The following is a 17,194-nucleotide window of genomic DNA, read 5'->3' on the forward strand; positions in this document are numbered from 1 at the left end:
GAGCGGAGAGCTGATCGTCGTCTGAGAGCCTCGCATTACTCTGATGATGAGCGTCGCAGAGATGAGGAAGTTGCGGCCTTAGAAGCTAGGATACAAGCCCGTCGGGAGCGTCGAGCAGAGATCATCTCACCGAGAAAGGCCACGGTTGCTCTTTCGACCACGGCCGCTGCCACTGCAAGAGCTCCGCCCAAGATAGCTCTGGTGGACGAATTCGGGAACAATGAAACAATACCTCAAGGCATGTCTAGAACGTACTCTGCGACCCTCATTCAGTCCTCCCGTCCGGGCTTTGGGCGGACACAGAGTGCCGAAAGCGCCAGCGACAGCGTACGAATCGAGCAACCAATTAGACGGTATGCGTCTGCCGGGGTCAGGCTACGCCGGGGAAATACCACCGCAGAGGCCATACAGACAACGACGAGCGAGGTCATGCTGCAGGAAGAGGTCGTCTCCCCTGTGCCGGCTACTGTTGTGGTCCGCGGGCTGCCACGGCGTGCTGTCGAGCCGATCCAGGAGGTATCCAACGAGACTCTGCCTTCGCCACCGGCTCCACAGATCAATACGCTAACCAACGCGCCTCACTTGAGGGTACAAAGAGGTCATAGTGCAGACAACAGCGGGACCAGCGACTCAAGTGATCCCTTCAAGAACATCGAAAGCTTTGGCTCTAGCAGTCCGAAAGAGTCACCAGCCTCATTATCGCGGCCTGCAGAGCCCATTCGCCCTGCAGCAGAGCAAAAGTTGTCCCAAGCCACTCCGGTACCGCCTCGCACTTCGCACGCCAGGAGCGCTGGTGGTACGCCTCCTATCTTGCGACCAACGTACGCGATGTCCCAGTCGCCAAACGTTGTCCCGAGCAGAGGATCTGGGCTCAGGCATGAAGTAGTACCTTCTGAAGACGGCGATACCACCAAGAGTGATGCTACTGGGCTTTCGCAGCTTTCCCGCGTGGAGGGTGACGAAGAGGACGGAACACAGGACCAGCTCCCCGAGTTTACCACGCGTCACATCGACGACCGGACTTCGGTAGCCATGCCAAAGGAGCGGGCATCACTGATGTCCACTCCACTAAGGGCAGGAGGCTCTTCCTCCGCTTTCAACACACCGCAACCACCACGATCGATCCTCAAGGGGGTCGCAAGTCTGGAGGCAACGCCGGTGTCAAACCGGCTGCTGCAGCCGCCTCGGTCCATCAGCTTCGCAGACGGAAAGACCACGGGCAAAATGTTCTCTTCGAGCCCGCTCAAGGATATTGATGACTCGTGGGAGGACAAGGATGCTACTCCAAAGGCCAAGTCGCTTCGCGGATCTCAGAAGGCTGTCCTACCCAGAGCAGATGCATCGCAGAGCTCTAGAGCTGCGCAGATCCAGGAGCTGCTCAGGCAAGTCGCGGCATTGACGATGCAGGAAGAGCAGGCCGGTGAAGAAAGAGGGCGCACTGCTGGGAGTGAGGATGACGAGGACACAGAGGACTCATGGCAAGCTCCATCGCCTACATCTCGCTTCAGCCAACAGCAGTCACGGATGCAGAGCTCCTTCAATGCCTCCAGAAAATCTCTCGCATCGAGTCGCGGCGACGGAGCTGCAGCTGGACGCTCCGTATGGAACTTTGACGACTCGGCTGTGGACAAGACCTTCCTCACCCAGGCCAGCTTCGAGCTCGCTCACGACAGGATGGTAGAAGTCATCACAGATGTGGCGCCTTGGGTACCAGACTGGGACGAGCTAAAGACGATTGACCTCAGAGGGCGGAAGTTGGAGAGCGTTGTTCGGCTGAAAGAGTTCCTGCCGAAACTCGAAGAAGTTGCGCTGGACGACAACGAGATTAGCTACTTTACAGGTTTGCCATCTACCTTGAAGAGTCTTACTGTGTCGTTCAACCAGGTGCCTTCGATTGCCTCTTTCGGTCATCTCTTGCATCTCGAGACGCTGGATATTAGCCACAACGAGGTCGATGATCTCTCCTCTCTGGAATGTCTTCAGCATCTGCGATATCTCAAAGCGGATAACAATGGGATCAAGACGCTGAACGGTATTCTGGCGCTTGAGCATCTTCACACCTTGTCGCTACGGGATAACAAGCTAACCGTCTTGAATCTGCAGACGAGCTCATGGAGGAAGCTCTCAACACTAGATGTCTCACACAATCGAATTGTCACAATCCGGGGTCTCATGACTTGCCGGCATCTGAAGTCCCTCAACGTCAGCTCAAATGATCTCAGCCGACTGGACCTCGAGCCGAGCATGCCAAAGTTGAGAGTCCTGCGTGTGAGCTCGAATGCTCGTTTGAGCGAGCTCGACGTGCTGCCTGCCAAGGATCTCCGCACCTTGTACGCAGACTTCTGCGCTCTGGAGCGGATAGAACACTTAGGCTCACTCAGCAAGCTGGAGAACATAAGTGTGAGACAGCAACTGAACGATCGCGGCGGCTTCGTCTGGCCGGGCAGCCAGGTGAAGGATGCCAAGAGGCTCTTTCTCTCAGCGAACGCCTTCTCGCGCGACCTGTCCCTCTACGCCTCTGCTCCCCGTGCCCCACCGGCCTTTACGCAACTGGTGTATCTGGAATTGTCGGCCTGTCAACTCGAGACGCTCCCCTCGAACTTCTCTTCCCTCTTCCCAACTCTGCACCACCTCAACCTCGACCACAATCTCTTTTCGAAGCTCCCCAAGCGCTGTCTCTCTGGTCTGAGGGACCTGAAGAGGTTGAGCATGGTCGGTTCGCGTATGGGCAAGACGCGCAACTTGCTCGAGGCACTAGAAGGGTGCCAAGCTTTGAGCGTGCTGGATACAAGGATGAATCCCCTCACGCTGGGCTTGTACCCGCCTATGCTGCTCACCTCGCCTGCGGCGGCTGACAATCAGCATGCCTCTGCAAGTCACCTTAGCCACAGTCAAGCAACACCACACGCCGTCTCCCCTGCGAACCTAGCGCCAATTCCGAATTTCCAGATCGTGCGGCCGGATACAGCTCTGCAGCAGGCGAAGCAGGTGGCGGAGAAGGGTCAAGAGGAGGAGGTGGAAGGCTGGGAGAAGTCCTTCTTCCACAAGCGACATCCTGCGCCGGCCTCTGCTCCCACAAGTGGCCATGGTAATGGTAATGGGATCGATGCAGATGCCACGCTCCTCCCTACTCCCTCTGTCACCTCTCTAGCAGCAGCAGCTTCCAGCACGAGCACCTATGCCCTCTCCGATGCGCGCTTTGCCCGTACCCTACCAGAGAGTTTTGCACTGAAGCGACTACTGCACAGAGGCACGCTGGGCATGGTATGTCCGCGCTTGGAGTGGCTTGACGGGCTTGTGCTTGCGGACGAGGAAGTGCGAGCGGCAGAGCAGTGGTTGAATGGGTCTTGAGATTTGCAGAGAGGGAGGAGATGGGGAGTGGAAAGGGAGAGTGAGAGAGAGGAGGAGGAGGAGGATCGATACCCTAGCTAGAGAGAGAGATGGGAAAAAACTGTTGTACTACTAGTCATCGTGGCTACCCTTTGCGACCGACCTTACCCGATCAATTGGACTTCAACCTGAACCTTTCTTTTGCCATGGTACGAGCCGAAACGAAGTCTGCAATGCGATTGATAGTGAATTGAATGGAAAATGTGACTAGACGAGACGGATTGTTGGCTTTTGCACAGGTTTGTCAACCAGTCTACTCCTCTTCACTGCTCTCCTCTTCCTCATCCTCAGAGGCCTCCTCGGCTTCATCGTCAATCAGTCCGCCCTCTCCATCCTCGTCATCCTCATCGTCGTCTTCATCTTCCTCGTCATCATCGTCATCCAGCAGGTCCGACTCGTCGTCCTCATCCTCATCGTCTTCCTCTTCCTCGTCCTCCGACCCCTCCATCAGCTCATCATCATCGTCATCGTCCCCTTCAGACTCGTCCGAAGAAGCTGCTTTGCTCTTCTTGCCCTTGCCTTCTGCTGCCTTGACCTTGCGGGCAAGTCGAGAAGGAGGACGAACAATATCACTGTCCTCCTCCTCATCGTCGTCTGATGAGGCGGGACCCATTCCAGCTTTCGAGACGGAGGAGCCATTGACGCGCGAGTCGAGACCGACATCCTCCACGTCGCCTTCTTCGTCCTCTGCTTCGATGGGCACGTCGCTATCGTCCTCATCGTCTTCAGAATCCGAGTCGGAGTCGACATCCTCCTCTTCTTCGTCAGCTTCGTCTTCATCGACGTCCATTCCCTCGCCTACTTCCTCTACATCCTCCTCGTCCTCATCGGAATCATCCTCGTCCTCCTTCCAGACCTTGCCCTCCTTCTCAATCCTGGGAGCACCAGCACCAGATCGAGCCGAAGCGCCCTGCACCTTGGCCTTGACGACATCGTAGTCTGCTCGCAACTCGATTTGTCCCAGCACAAGCTCCAGCCTGCCCTGCAAGGCGAGCATGCGATCGTGTCCATTCAGCCGTGCACTTAGACTCGAGTGCAAGCTGGCAAGTCGACTAGTCAGACCGGGTAGACTCATCAGGTATCCGGCGTGCAGACGCAGAGTCCACTTGATCCACTCGACCATTCCGCGTGCCTTTTGTGGGCCGCGCTTTGAGGCGTTCAGGCGGGTCACGCAGGCCTCGAGGAGGAGGACGGCGTTGGGTCCGGAGAGACGCAGGACAGTGCCCTTGATTAGGTCTGGGTTTGCGGAGGTGAGGAGGGAGGAAATGAGCGAGGAGTCCGAGGAGTGCAGGGCTTGGGAGAGAGAGGTGGCGAGGGAGAGAGATGTGCTAGGGGCGCCCACTCGCGATGCAGCAGCATCTTCGTCTTCGTCCGACTCTGAAGAGGAGGCGTCCCCTTGAGCCTTCTTTGACCTGGTGGCTTTCCTGATGACACGCAGCCCGCGGAGCCTGTCTTCAAGACTGCGCTCGTCGTCTACACCTCCGCTTTCTCTGTTCAGGGCATCGTCCTGATCCTCTGATAGACGGCTGTTGCCTTCGATGAGCATGCCGTCCGGGCCAACCGGGGCAGACGAGGAGTTGGCCCCGCTCTGCTTACCAGCCGTAGCCATAGCGTCGCTATACCGTTGCAGGGAGCTGTTGCCTGTAGTCACTGTGCTGTCGTCTCCAGATGCTAGAAAATTAGCGTTGGCACTGGTCTTGGGTATGCTCAGAACTGAAAGAAGCGAGGAAGTGGCCGGGTCTTTGATCTGAGTAGAGGCGAGGTCGAGCTTGACGCCTTTGACCAGACGGGCAAGGTCTAGCCTGCCTCCAGCTTCATCCAGTCTCACATCCACCAGACTACTTGAAGCAGCTGTAGAGGTAGCCTTGACGAGCTTGGTCCCTTTTGCGGCATCCTCAGCCACCAGAGCCGCTGTGTCATAGACCCCCACGAAACCCTCCGAGCCTACTACCACCACGACTCCCGCCCTTGACTCGACCCTGATAACATCTTCGCCCTGCTCGAGCTCAATTGTTCCAATGGGAGCCTTGGACCTGGAGCTCTTCCAGATGTATAGCACCGGATCATTCTTTGCGGCCGACACGAAGTGCTCGTCATCGATCCAGGTGAGGTGGGTCATTGGGCTTGCGTGAGAAGTGTAAGATGACTTCGTAGCCGATGTCGCTTCGTCTAAGCGGGTGATGGTATGATTGGCAACCAGAAGATGAGCTGTCGAGGGCGAGACAGAGACGAGGGTATTTGGGGCTGAAGATTGAGACTGCATGGTCACCCTGCCTGTGGGTTGCAGACCACTCGTGGACGCTGATGCCGACGAGTCCAGGGCTGCTGCAGCTGCTTGCAAGGACCAGACTCTCACGATGCCATCCTTTGCCGTTGCGTAGAGCTTTGAGGCTGATGCATCACTAGCATAGCTCATCGAGGTGATGGCATTGCTTGCGGCCGCACTGCTCGTTCCTGCTGCTGTGTCTGTCAGTACCCGAACCACCTTTCCTTGGCTAAGATCGAAGAGGTGAATCTGACCGGACTGCAGTCCAAGAGCGAGGACAGGCTTGGAAGAGGTTGTGACGCCCTCCTCGGCAGCATTGATGGAAGCTCTGCCTCCCTTCTTCTGCCTCTTGGCTTGAGGACTCTCATTTGTGGACGACGAGGCCGTAGAAGGCAGCTTTGCCCAGCACAGGGCAGAGCATTGAGCACTCTGGGTGGAATCATTGCTACCAGACGGTAAGACGTAGTCTACGAGGAGTCTGCTGGTACCACTTGAGGAGGTGGAATAGATGGTCAAGCGATGGCGGTCGATTGCTTGGGTGAGAATGGCAAAGTGAGGCGAGAAGGGGGAAAAGGCAGTGATGGGAGCGAGAGTGGCCGAGCTCGATGTTGGCTGTGATGTTGAAGCAGGGCGAGACTTGGAGGCGGCCTTGGCCTGCGACCGAGACTGTGTCTTCTTGGCCATGACTGCGAAGGGCGCTAGCGAGGGACCAGTGGGACGTCTACCGGGCTCGTCGAGGTCTGTACAGTGGAAGAAGAGGAGTAGGATTGCCGTGTGCGCCTGTCTTTGAGCGTGGTAGGATCTTCCTGCCTCGACCTTCGTGTGCCTCGGATCAAATTTTATTGGGCGGAGCCTGCGATTGCGCGCTTCCGTTCCGTCCTTCACATTTGTGCGGTACGGGAGGAAGATCCTTCGAGGCACGCTGCCGGGAAAGTAACACATAACAAATATCGCTTCTCGCACTCCTCAAGTAGTCCCCCTTGATCATCCCCCACCATGCCTCGCAAAGGAAAGTTCAAACACAGGCTACACCGCAATCCCTTCAGCATGTACGAGCAGCTCCCCGCCATCGACCAGCAGGCCATGTTCGGACGTGAAGCTCCTCTTGCCCTTGACGTAGGCTGTGGCCCAGGCCTCTTCACTGCCGACCTGGCAAAGAAGCACCCAGAGTGGAATTGCATCGGCAATGAGATCCGCGATCATTACGTAGAGCAGGTCGAAGCTAAGAGGGAGGCGGGCAAGCTCACCAATCTAAGAGGAATCTGCGCCAATGCGAATTTGCAGCTCATCAATATGCTCCCAGACGACTCGATTGTCTTCTTCACTCACAACTTTCCCGATCCTTGGTTCAAGAAGAGGCATGAGAAGAGGCGTGTGTTGAACACAAAGTTCCTGTATGATCTCAGGCCGAAGCTCAAGGACGGCTGTGAGCTGCACATTATGACAGATTACCAGCCCATTGGCGAGGCAATGCGCAAGGGCCTCATGGCTACCTCGTTCCTCAGGCCTCTCAAGGGCAATCACGACTTCATCGCCGAGTCAACAACGGGCATCTTCAGCGAGAGGGAGCTAGTACACCACGGAAAGAGGGGAGAGACGATCTGGAGGATGGCGTACGTCTACGATGCCAGCCTGCCTGTCATTGAGCCGCCCCCGGAGGTCAAGGACAAGGCAGAGCAAGCCGCAGAGGCAGCAGCAGAGAAGAATGGGGAGGTAGACTCCGAGTCTTCAGGCTCCGAGGACGAGGAGATGGAGGGTGCAGAGGGAGACGCCCCTCAGAATGGCAAGGCCGCTCCGAGCAGCGATGGCCTGCCAGCTGGTGCGGACGGCTCCTCGAAGAGGAAAAGGGAGGGTACGAATGGCGACCAACAGGGTCAGCCTAGCAAGAAGCAGCAAGCCGAAGCTGTTGCTTCGACGTCGGCGCTCTCTGCTACCTCAGTTGAAGAGCTTGAGATCAACTCTCCGGCCGACTTCCATGTCCACCTTCGACAAGGCCCTATGTCTGAGCTGATCGCACCTCACGTAGCTCAGGGAGGAGTCTCTTTGGCATACGTAATGCCCAACTTGGTCCCGCCGATCACGACGACGCAGATGGCAGTCGAATATCACAAGTCTCTGAAGGCCCTCGCCCCTCAGACGGACTTCTGGATGACTCTGTATCTTTCCCCTAGCTTGACGGCAGAGGAGATCAAGACGGCAAAGGAAAGTGGAGTGGTCAAGGGTGTGAAGAGCTACCCGAGGGGAGTGACGACGAACAGTGATGGAGGTATCGAAAACTACGAGACGTACTATCCAGTGTTCGAGGCTATGCAGGAGCACGATCTTGTGTTGAATCTGCACGGCGAGGTTCCCAGCGACGCAGACAAGGTGAGTGGGCGGCGTGGCAAGGCAGCTAGCCTAGAATGACCATCTGACAATCCGTTGCTCTCTTTGCATAGGACATCACTATTCTTAATGCCGAAGCCACCTTCCTCTCTCACTTGCACAAGATCCACGCCCGCTTCCCTAATCTGCGGATCGTCTTGGAGCATGCCACTACTCGAGCCGCCGTCGAAGCAGTGAAAGCCTGTGGATCCACTGTTGCCTGCTCCATCACTCCTCACCACCTTGATCTGATCATCGACGACTGGGCTGGCAAGCCCCTCAACTTCTGCAAGCCCGTCGCCAAGACTCCCGACGACCGGAGAGCTCTACGCGAGGTGATTGCCTCGGGCCATGAGCGCTTCTTCCTGGGATCGGATAGTGCGCCTCACCCTCTAGCGAACAAGTATCCATCTGCCGCTACTCACGGCGGAGCAGAAGCTCTGATTGGATGCGGGTGTGCGGCTGGAGTATACACGTCGATCATTCTTATCCCACTCTGCGCTCACCTCCTCGAGTCCTTTGGCGCACTAGACAAGCTCGAGGGCTTCGTCTCGTCGCACGGCAGGCGCTTTTACAAGGCGCCGTTGAGCTCTACGAGTCAGAAGTTGAAGCTGAAGAGGAGTGCGGTGGAGGGAGAGGAGGGAAAGGTGCCGGTGGTGTGTGTTCACCCTGATTATCGGGAGGTGGGAGATGAGAGGAAGGACAAGGTGCAGGTGGTGCCCTTTTGGGCGGGCAAGAAGCTGGGTTGGACCATCGCAGAGTGAGAGTCGTGAATCGATGTCATGTTCCCTTAGCATATTGTTGTCACTTCATCTAGGTTCGTACCGTACCATGAGAAATGCGTGAATCTTGCCATTCACTGTGGTGTGCTGGGCCATTTACAAGTAGCCAGTCCATCAGCCAGTCATCTTTCTGCTTCTCCCTTCACACTCTCTGCCTCTCTCATCCCTACTAGAGACGGATCTGTTCCCCCGGTAGACCAACCCCCCAGCCACAAGTGGGCCAAGAAGTCAAGTATACGATCCTCCAAAGGGCCCCATCCACAAAGAAGCAGACGGGGCGGGAGGTAGAAAACCTTCCCGTATTTGGTCTGGCAAGCAGGATAGAGTGACGCCTGTAGGAGGAGCTCGAGGGGGTCACTACAATACGTAAGCTTGCGAATTGAGTGAGGAAAAAAGGAGGAAGAAGAGGAGGAAGATCCGTGCTGCCGATGTGATGTTGTCTGCCTCCTGCCCGCGCGCGGCTGAGGTGGCTGGGCCCAAGCCGGGGAGACGGAAAGGGAGACGAGGTGATCACTTGTGCGGACCAGAGGACGCAAGGTGATGATGCTTCTAGACCAGACGTCGCTTCCTCCTTGCTACATCAGTCCTAGCCGGTCAGCCTCACACGCCTGTCTGATCCTCCCTCCCCTCTTCTTGGCAGTCATGTCTGCCTCTCCTGCCCCTCCTCAAACAAATGGCATCTCCAATGCTCACGGAGCCGATGTAGAGATGAGCAACGCGGCGCCTCTGGACCCTTCCGCCTCCTCCTCCTCCTCTGCTCCTTCCCCACATCCGCATCCCCATCCCCAAACAGCAGGCGCTCCACCTCCTGCTGCTACTGCTACCGCTGCTGCTGCTGCTGTCGAGGGTACGGCTGTCGCTTCTGCATCAGGTTCGGGCTCAGGCTCGGGGAGGACAAGAGGTGCATCAGCAGGTGCGGGAGTGGGGACCGCGGGAGGAGCTGCTAGGAAACAGGAGCCATTGATGAAGCGCGAGGAAGAAGAGGCTAAGAAAGATCGGTCCCTGGCGGAACTGCTGGGCATGCTGGATGGGTATAGGCCGGTGGTGAGTGAAATGAGTGCTATACACTGGGAACACTGGTGGAATTCAGAGAACAAGAAGGCTAAAGTAGTGCTCTCTCTCTCTCTCCAATGTCGCTCCCCTCAGATTCCGGAAGAAGTGACAGATTACTACCTCCAACGGTCCGGCTTCGAGAGCCATGACCCCAGACTGTGAGTAAAGTCCGATGGCTTGAAGTCTAATTTCTCTCCTGACATTCTCCTCCCCCTCTCCCGCCCACCTACGCCGATAGTAATCGCCTCCTCTCCATCTCGGCCGAAAAATTCATATCAGACATCGTTTCAGACGCCTATCAATACTCTCGCATCCGTTCAAACGCCACATCCGGTCGTCCGCCCGCAGCTGCAGCCAGTGGTCCTGGAGGAGGAGGGGCAGGGGGTACAGCGTCAGGTGGTGCTGGAGGAGGAGGAGGGCCAGGCGGGGTGGATCGGTCTAAGACGGTCCTCACGATGGATGATCTGACGGCTGCGCTTGGAGAGTATGGTGTGAATGCAAAGAGGGCGGATAGCTATCGGTGAGGTTAGGGGACGGAAGGAAGGCAAAGTCGATGACACATGTCGTTGGTTGATGAAGGGAAGAGGAAGCAAGCAAAATGTATCATTACAGACCAGCGAAGTCCCTCTAGTGCTCTTGACCTGCTTCGTTGCCCAGCAGCCTACGGGCAGTTTCACGGGAAGCGCACAGCAGGCGCCCTCTCGACATTCTCAATTGAGATCTTGTGTCCAACGAGATCCCTGATGTTGTTGATCCCATACCGGATCATCGTCGGCCTCTCTAGACTGAGTCCCCAACCCAAAACATTCACTCCTTCCGGCAGACCCATCGGTCGCAACATCTCCGGCCTAAACATGCCACTGTTTCCAATCTCCACCCACTTGCCTAGTCCCTTGTGGTAGGAGAAGATCTCCAGAGAGGGCTCAGTGTAAGGGTTATAGGCCGGCTTGAAGCGCAGGTCCGTCACGCCCATCTTTGCAAAGAAGATTTGCATGAATCCAATCAAGTCTCCGAGGGTGATGTTGTAGTCGGCCACGACGCCCTCGACTTGGTGGAATTCGGCGAGATGCGTTGCGTCGACGGCTTCATTTCGGAAGACCCGGTCGATGGAGAACATCTTGGCGGGTTTGAAGCCACCCTTTTGATTGGCTAGCTCGTACAGCATGGCAGAGGAGACGGCAGTGGTATGCGTCCGCAGGACCAGCTTTTCTGTCACCTCGCGGCTGAACTTGTATTGGTAGCCAGTCGAGCCGTAGCCTCCTACTTCATGCACGTCTGTCACGCGCTTGAGGTAGTCTTCTGGAATGTGCTTGGCGGCGGGAGGATCCTTGATGAAGAAAGTATCTTGCACGTCTCGAGCAGCATGCTGCTGAGGCACATACAGAGAGTCGAAGCACCAGAAGCTCGACTCGACAAATCGGTTCGTGGGCATCTCAGTGAATCCCATTTCGAAGAAGATGTTGCGAAACTCTTCCCGAACCTTGAGTAGGGGATGCAGAGCTCCTGTAGCCGGCAGAGCTGCCTCGGCATCGAAGTTGTACTTCTTGAAAGGAGCTGTCTTCCAAGCTCCCGAGTGTAGCAGATCTGATGACAGATCGGTGATCAGCTTCTCAATCGTGAGGCTGAAATTGGGGCCCTTCGAGATTGTGAACCAAAGCAGCTTCCTGGAGGTGGAGAAGAAGGACGTCAGCGACGGTTCGACCAATCATCAACGAAGATTTGCATTTTGGACGCCCACTCACTTCTGGTTGACCAGCTTGCGCTTCTTTAGGTCTGCGACCTTCTTCTCGTCTAGTGAACCTGTCGCTCTGACCTGACGCAGATCATCGGCAGTCTCATCTGTGACGTTGTCTACTCCTGCCATCCTAGCCAGAGATCCTGGTGACGTCGGGTCTTTCCTTGCCCACTTCTTTGCAAAGGCCTTTCCTTGACCAATCTTGAGAACATCAGCGCCTAGCTCTTGCTGTGAGGTCGCCAGAGGGGAAGCAAAGAGGTCTTGAGCATTCGACTTCACAGTCCCCTCGCGGAGCTTCTCCACTCACCTTGAGCTGATCCATAGTCTTCCCCTGCTCTCCGCCGGCAGGGAGAGCAGCCCACACCCTGTACTCTTGCGACCCCTCTCTGGCAATCTGTCCACCTTCCTTCGTCAATGTGTACAGGAGCTCATCCTGGCTGGTGAAGGTGACCATCTCCTTTGCCTCTAGAGACTTGAGATGACCCAAAAGAGCGAGCTGCCAGTCTGCTCTCCTCTTGTGGTACTCGTCTACCTGCTGTTCATCATCTGCATTGGTGGGCGCTGGAGGTGGGTGGACCAGAGCCCGCGAATCCTTGATTCCTGAAGAGCCTGCTGCGTCGACCTGTCGCAAGAGCCACTCTGCCGGTGGGTTGATGTCCCATGCTGACGGGGCCGACACTGTCATGGTACGGGATGATGTCAAGGGAGAGGGCGTGGATATATGCTGGTCCAGTCGATGTGATGGTGACCGGTACGACTTCTTCTGGCTCTGGTCGGAGGCTTTGCGCGGCGGAGTCCAAGTGCGCCTTTTGCCGTGCGCCTGTGGGCGGCGGCTGAGCCTTTGAGATGCTTCCGTCTTTGCCTTTGTGTCCTATTGTCGTCTGCCTTTGCCTCCTCTCCACCACCTCTCGTTCTGCCAATCCCTCCTTTCCCTCGCTGTCCTCGGTACAATAGAGATCATCAACAGCACCTTCGCTCTTTCGGTAGATCGAAGTCTGGATCTTGGAACACCGTCCGTTCGACGCGCTCAGAGCTCCCACGTCCATTGTACAATCCCTTCCCAACGCGACAATGTTCGGCAGGATCAGCAACGCCGCCGCCACTGCTCACGTCAATGGCTCTAGCAGCGGGGCAAGAAACGGCGGTGGGGGAGGGAACGAGAAGAATCTCGCCAATTCGGCTCTGCGGCGGGCAGGCTTGATGGATGACGATACGGGCATGAGGAGCGCAGGTGCATCCGGGCCTAGTAGGCGTGGTAGTCTGCGGGGCAGGGGTGCATCCAGGGGGGGCGCCAGAGATTCTGGAAGAGCTTCTGCAGGATCAGTGAGTATTCAAAAATTGCCGGTTGGTTGGAATTGACATTAGGCTGGGCAAGCTCGTAGTAGCCTCTCCTCAAGCTGCCGTGCCTTATGGCCGTACTGGCGTATACTGACTCGCCTCTCAATGCCTGTTGTCAATCCCTGTTTCAGTCCAGAGTCGAAGCAGACACCGACAGCAGTGGCAGTGTAGCGTCCAAGAATTCTGCCAGGAAAGCACGAGACCGCGCCAACCCTCTGGCTGCTAGGCTGGCTAGGAAGCCAAATACTGCTTCTTCGGCAGACCCTACTGTCAAAGGACAGGCGTTCAACATCAGAGGCGCTGCAGCGCCAGTGCGAAGGCCCACTGGTCCGCCAGAAGGCAAGAAGACGGGCAGGGTACCAGGAGGTGGAGATGAATCCGCTCCTGCCTTCAATACTCAGAGCACAGTCGCACTTCTCAAACGCTTCCTCGCAAGCCGGTGGAACGGCGGAGCCAAATTCCTCAACCTCGAAAACCTGGCCGAGGATCCCATCCTCAAAGACGCCAAAGTAGCCGCACCAGGTCAACCCAATGCTCACAAGGATATAGGAACAGTGATCTTCAAGCTCGCATCGGAGATCTACCCTGATCTCATCACAGTCTCACTTGCACAGAACAATCTCAAATCATTGGCTCCTGTCATGCAATTGCCGCAATATCTACCAGACCTGCAAAATTTGTCCTTGGAGGGCAACGATCTCAAGTGGACAAAGGATCTCAATACGTTTGCCTCGACTAGTAAAGCCAAGTTGAAAAGCTTGCGAGAAATCATCTTGATCGGCAATCCGATGCAGACTAACGCTGTCTCTGCAATGAATGAAGAGGGGTACAGGGCAGAGGTGATAGCGAAGTTCCCAACTTTGAACCTCTTGGATCGAGTGCAGGTGACGCAGAAAGAAACTGCAATTGCGCAATTGCCCTCTGGGAAGGGCAAGTCAGACCAGATTTTGGGAGTAGATACGCCTACACGTCAGTTCCCTTTGCAGAGCAAGGCAGGCTTTAGAGACGAAGCTGCGAACGGAATCGTGCCAGGCTTCCTCCACAAGTACGTAATTCGGCAAAGACGCTCTCGACGGCAAGGATCTTCCATTGACACCACTTCCAACGCCATATCCTCATTTTCTCTCCAGATTCTTCACACTCTTCGATACCGCTCGCGAGTCACAGGAGCTGCAAGCAGTCTATGCTTCTAACGCTACCTGGAGCATCGTCTTGAACCGCGCACCGACTCCTCGAGCGAAGTCAGCTGGCTATCTGCACTCTTCCGACATGCCTCGACAGCGCGATCTCAATTGGCAGATCTACAAATCGCTCGTTGACCACAACATCATGGGCATTGGAGCGCGATCCGGCTCCAAAGGAGTACCTGTAGGCGCAGCTTCAATCATGGCTACCATCAAGAAGATTCCGGCTACAACTCACCCCGTTACCGACCCTGCAAAATTCGTAGTCGACTCCTGGATCTTGCCCAACGCAGCGGTCGGGGCACTTGCTGGCACCAAGGACGGAACACAGACTCAGAGGCTAGAGAAGCCAGAGGCAGTCCTCTTCATCAGCGTCAAGGGCGAGTTCGCAGAAGGGCCTTCGTATGGGGTCCGCTCGTTTGACCGCACCTTCATCGTCGCACCCTCGAGTCCCGAATCGGCTGCTGCCAAAGCCGGCTGGCCTTGCACGATCTTGGCAGAGCAATTGACCGTTCGGCAGTACTCTGGCATCGATGGCTGGAAAGTGGGCTCTCTGCCAGTCGACGATGCCGCTCAACAGGCTGGGCAGGCTGCCCCTGCTCCGCCGGCTGCAGCGAATGGCACTCCAGCTGGCGCTCCGTCCGCACAGCCCAGCAATACGCAAGAAGCGCAACAGCATTCCCTGGCCCTGCAATTCGCCAACGAAACAGGCCTAACATACCCTTTCGCGGTACAGTGTCTGCAGGAGAACGGATGGCAAGCACAGCCAGCCATGCAAGTCTTCCAGTCCCTCAAGGCCGCTCGCACTATCCCAGCCGAGGCTTTCAGCGCTGGAATCGTGCCGCCTTGATCCATCCTGCTGTGGCCGTATCCTACCACTGGCCAGGCCTTCGTACACATTGCGGAGGCCGGTATGGTCCCTTTCCCCCACTTTTGTCTCCTCTTTTGTATTTTGTTCATCCTTTCTTCGCTACCTACACCATCTCGACACCGCATCTTCCCATCGACTCTCACTACCCAATTGCCCCCTATGAGGTCAACTTGGCGCTTTTCGCTCCCCCCACCCCTGTTCTCGCTCACAGAAGCGATGATTTAAGGGACATCAATATGATTTGTTTGTACAGTACAGTATGTCAGTCTATGAATAGTTGCTGTTTTTGGCGGATAAAGAGCTTGAAATGGAGCAGCTGATCCGCCGTGTGAGGTGAGGTGATCACCACCGCAGAATTCCAGGCTGCTCCCCAGCAGCCGCCTTTATCTCGCCAGTAGACCCAGACACCCTCTCCTGCTCTGTGACCACCTCGGTAGGATCCTCCTCCCTCCCCCCATTTCCACCTCGCCAAAGGTTCATCCCCAGCCTAAGAAACTCTGGGATGACCCTCCCCTGCAGGATCGTCTGCTCCCACACCTGGCCCGCTCCACCACCCAAGGGGTCCACACGTCCGTACCACACGCCAGCCCGGTTGGGTAGGTAGACCATGACGTTCCCAGCATACTTGTGCTTGCCGATGTGGGAGGTATGAAAGATGCCTAGTGTGGGGGCAGGCGGAGAGGGAAGATTGCTGCCTGAGGCGATGGGAGAGGAGGGAGAAGAGACGTGCAGGGTCTTGCGCCAGAGACGGGATTGCTCGTCCGGAGTGAGCCCTGTTGGGGAGGGCGAGTCGTGAACGTACCCCCACCCGCGGTTTGTCACTATCCCTTCTTCGCTCCACTGAAGGCTGCTCTCCTCATCGTCTTCTCTGGAGGCAGAGGAAGAGGGATGATGACCTACATCGTCTCCCCTCTCGTCCACTTCCCACCCAGCAGCTTCTGCATGTCGCCTAAAGACGTCTGCAAGGAGCGGTGCGCTGATCCCGCAGCGGGCATCGCGCTTCTTGTGAGAGCAGAGGACAACGATGGCTTTGTAGGGCAGGACGTAGCGTCTCACCCCATCTTTGCGGGCTGCACGAAGGGCAGTCGGGGAATTGGAGGTGGCGGAAGAAGAGGAAGAGTTTGAAGAAGCAGAAGGGGAGACGTACGCTTCGTACGCGTTCCGGGCTGCAGTCTCGGCAGCAGAGGAGGAGGAGGCGGTACTGCCCGTTGCGTCCTGGACATCGCAGAGGACCTCGTAGTCCGGTAGAAGCATGACGGACTGGCCATGAGAATGGTGCGAGGTGCTCACTTGGGAGCTGTTCCCAATGAGCAGTCTGCTAGGCCTGTCAGGCGCACCAGGACTGGTCCTCCAGCACCCCGCAGGCAACGTTGGACCTGCTTCTGCCTCTGCCTCACTCCCATTCCCATTCCCATTCCCATTCATGGCGCTATTTCTTGCCAAGGTCTTCGGCTCTTCCTCCGCCCACTTGCTATACAGCTCAGCCAGAGTCCCCTTCACCGAGGCAATATCATGCGGCCAGTCCCGCTTGCCTGTGCTGACCAGGACATGCCGCAAAAAGGGTCCATTGGAGGGGAACATGGGTGAGTCAAAGTCGATTTCTTGTTTAGACCAGGCAGAGAGGAGTTTTGCGTCGAAGATTTCAGAAGGGTCTGCTTCTGGGTGGGAAGGATCACAAGGTGCGGGGCTGGAGGCGACATATCCAGTGAGGTGGGACGTGGGAGAGGGTTCAGCTTAGATTCTCTACCACTGTATCGCCCCTGCGCTTGTCATGATCAAAAGGTTCACTCACCAAGCTTGACAGCTAATCAGCGGTACTCCCGCTTTCCTCAACGCCTCCTCCACCTTGGCATCTAGAGCGGGTAGCTTCCCAGCCTCGTCATTCTTCGCATCAGAAGATCCCCCGCTCACAGAGAGTCCGCTGATCTTGCTCTGCAGCTTGGAGAACATTGCCCGTCTTGATCAGCTGTCGCGATATGAGAAAGCAATTGATGGTCTATGTCCGGTCGAGGAAAGAAGGAGAAGATGTAAAGATGTCTACTGGGAACGATTGTAAATGCAGCATGAGCTTAAGCTGAGCCAAGAGTTGGGAAGAGGTGAATGGATTTCGGGGGCAAGGCGCTGCGCCCGATGATCTGATAGGCGCAGATGTCGGAATCGGAAAAAGAGGCATCAATCGGCAGGCACAGCCGAGACCAACTGAGCCCCACG

The 17,194-nt window shown here is 56.4% G+C and overlaps 8 protein-coding genes across 8 annotated transcripts; 5 read left to right on the plus strand and 3 right to left on the minus strand.

Annotated features, from left to right (window-relative positions):
- Positions 1 to 1,611: 1,611 nt before the first annotated feature.
- BCV69DRAFT_242576 (L domain-like protein) lies at positions 1,612 to 3,339 on the plus strand (the record flags this gene model as incomplete). Its single annotated transcript, XM_025490038.1, has 2 exons — positions 1,612 to 2,890; positions 3,152 to 3,339. Coding segments are annotated over 2 exons (1,467 nt in total), but the record flags the coding sequence as incomplete, so codon positions are not given.
- A 221-nt stretch (positions 3,340 to 3,560) lies between these two features.
- On the minus strand, positions 3,561 to 6,441 carry BCV69DRAFT_294934 (NUC189-domain-containing protein). The gene has a single exon (XM_025493891.1). It carries the CDS (start codon positions 6,338 to 6,340, stop codon positions 3,644 to 3,646), a length of 2,697 nt encoding a protein of 898 aa, XP_025346087.1. The 5' UTR covers positions 6,341 to 6,441; the 3' UTR covers positions 3,561 to 3,643.
- Positions 6,442 to 6,652: 211 nt separating this feature from the next.
- On the plus strand, positions 6,653 to 7,177 carry BCV69DRAFT_251778 (putative methyltransferase; the record flags this gene model as incomplete). Its single annotated transcript, XM_025490447.1, has 1 exon — positions 6,653 to 7,177. A coding segment is annotated over one exon (525 nt), but the record flags the coding sequence as incomplete, so codon positions are not given.
- A 228-nt stretch (positions 7,178 to 7,405) lies between these two features.
- BCV69DRAFT_251623 (Dihydroorotase homodimeric type) lies at positions 7,406 to 8,784 on the plus strand (the record flags this gene model as incomplete). Its single annotated transcript, XM_025490440.1, has 2 exons — positions 7,406 to 8,023; positions 8,095 to 8,784. 2 exons carry the CDS (start codon positions 7,406 to 7,408, stop codon positions 8,782 to 8,784), a joined length of 1,308 nt encoding a protein of 435 aa, XP_025346089.1.
- Positions 8,785 to 9,311: 527 nt separating this feature from the next.
- BCV69DRAFT_284548 (transcription initiation factor IID, TAF10 subunit) lies at positions 9,312 to 10,727 on the plus strand. Its single transcript, XM_025493079.1, has 3 exons — positions 9,312 to 9,846; positions 9,949 to 10,013; positions 10,094 to 10,727. Exons 1-3 carry the CDS (start codon positions 9,445 to 9,447, stop codon positions 10,377 to 10,379), a joined length of 753 nt encoding a protein of 250 aa, XP_025346090.1. The 5' UTR covers positions 9,312 to 9,444; the 3' UTR covers positions 10,380 to 10,727.
- Positions 10,344 to 12,289, minus strand: BCV69DRAFT_294936 (putative FRS2-phenylalanine--tRNA ligase beta chain, cytosolic). Its single transcript, XM_025493892.1, has 3 exons — positions 11,898 to 12,289; positions 11,598 to 11,818; positions 10,344 to 11,519 (listed from the first exon to the last, which is right to left on the minus strand). Exons 1-3 carry the CDS (start codon positions 12,273 to 12,275, stop codon positions 10,529 to 10,531), a joined length of 1,590 nt encoding a protein of 529 aa, XP_025346091.1. The 5' UTR covers positions 12,276 to 12,289; the 3' UTR covers positions 10,344 to 10,528.
- A 163-nt stretch (positions 12,290 to 12,452) lies between these two features.
- Positions 12,453 to 15,273, plus strand: BCV69DRAFT_284550 (NTF2-like protein). Its single transcript, XM_025493080.1, has 3 exons — positions 12,453 to 12,913; positions 13,060 to 13,973; positions 14,059 to 15,273. The coding sequence occupies exons 1-3, from the start codon at positions 12,662 to 12,664 to the stop codon at positions 14,960 to 14,962; spliced, it is 2,070 nt and encodes a 689-aa protein (XP_025346092.1). The 5' UTR covers positions 12,453 to 12,661; the 3' UTR covers positions 14,963 to 15,273.
- BCV69DRAFT_314133 (hypothetical protein) lies at positions 15,207 to 17,086 on the minus strand. The gene is made up of 2 exons (XM_025495091.1): positions 16,776 to 17,086; positions 15,207 to 16,670 (listed from the first exon to the last, which is right to left on the minus strand). Exons 1-2 carry the CDS (start codon positions 16,931 to 16,933, stop codon positions 15,326 to 15,328), a joined length of 1,503 nt encoding a protein of 500 aa, XP_025346093.1. The 5' UTR covers positions 16,934 to 17,086; the 3' UTR covers positions 15,207 to 15,325.
- Between the last annotated feature and the right edge of the window lie 108 nt (positions 17,087 to 17,194).

The sequence above is a fragment of the Pseudomicrostroma glucosiphilum genome, assembly GCF_003144135.1.
Source record: "Pseudomicrostroma glucosiphilum strain MCA 4718 unplaced genomic scaffold BCV69scaffold_13, whole genome shotgun sequence".
In the NCBI taxonomy this organism is placed as follows: domain Eukaryota; kingdom Fungi; phylum Basidiomycota; class Exobasidiomycetes; order Microstromatales; family Microstromataceae; genus Microstroma; species Microstroma glucosiphilum.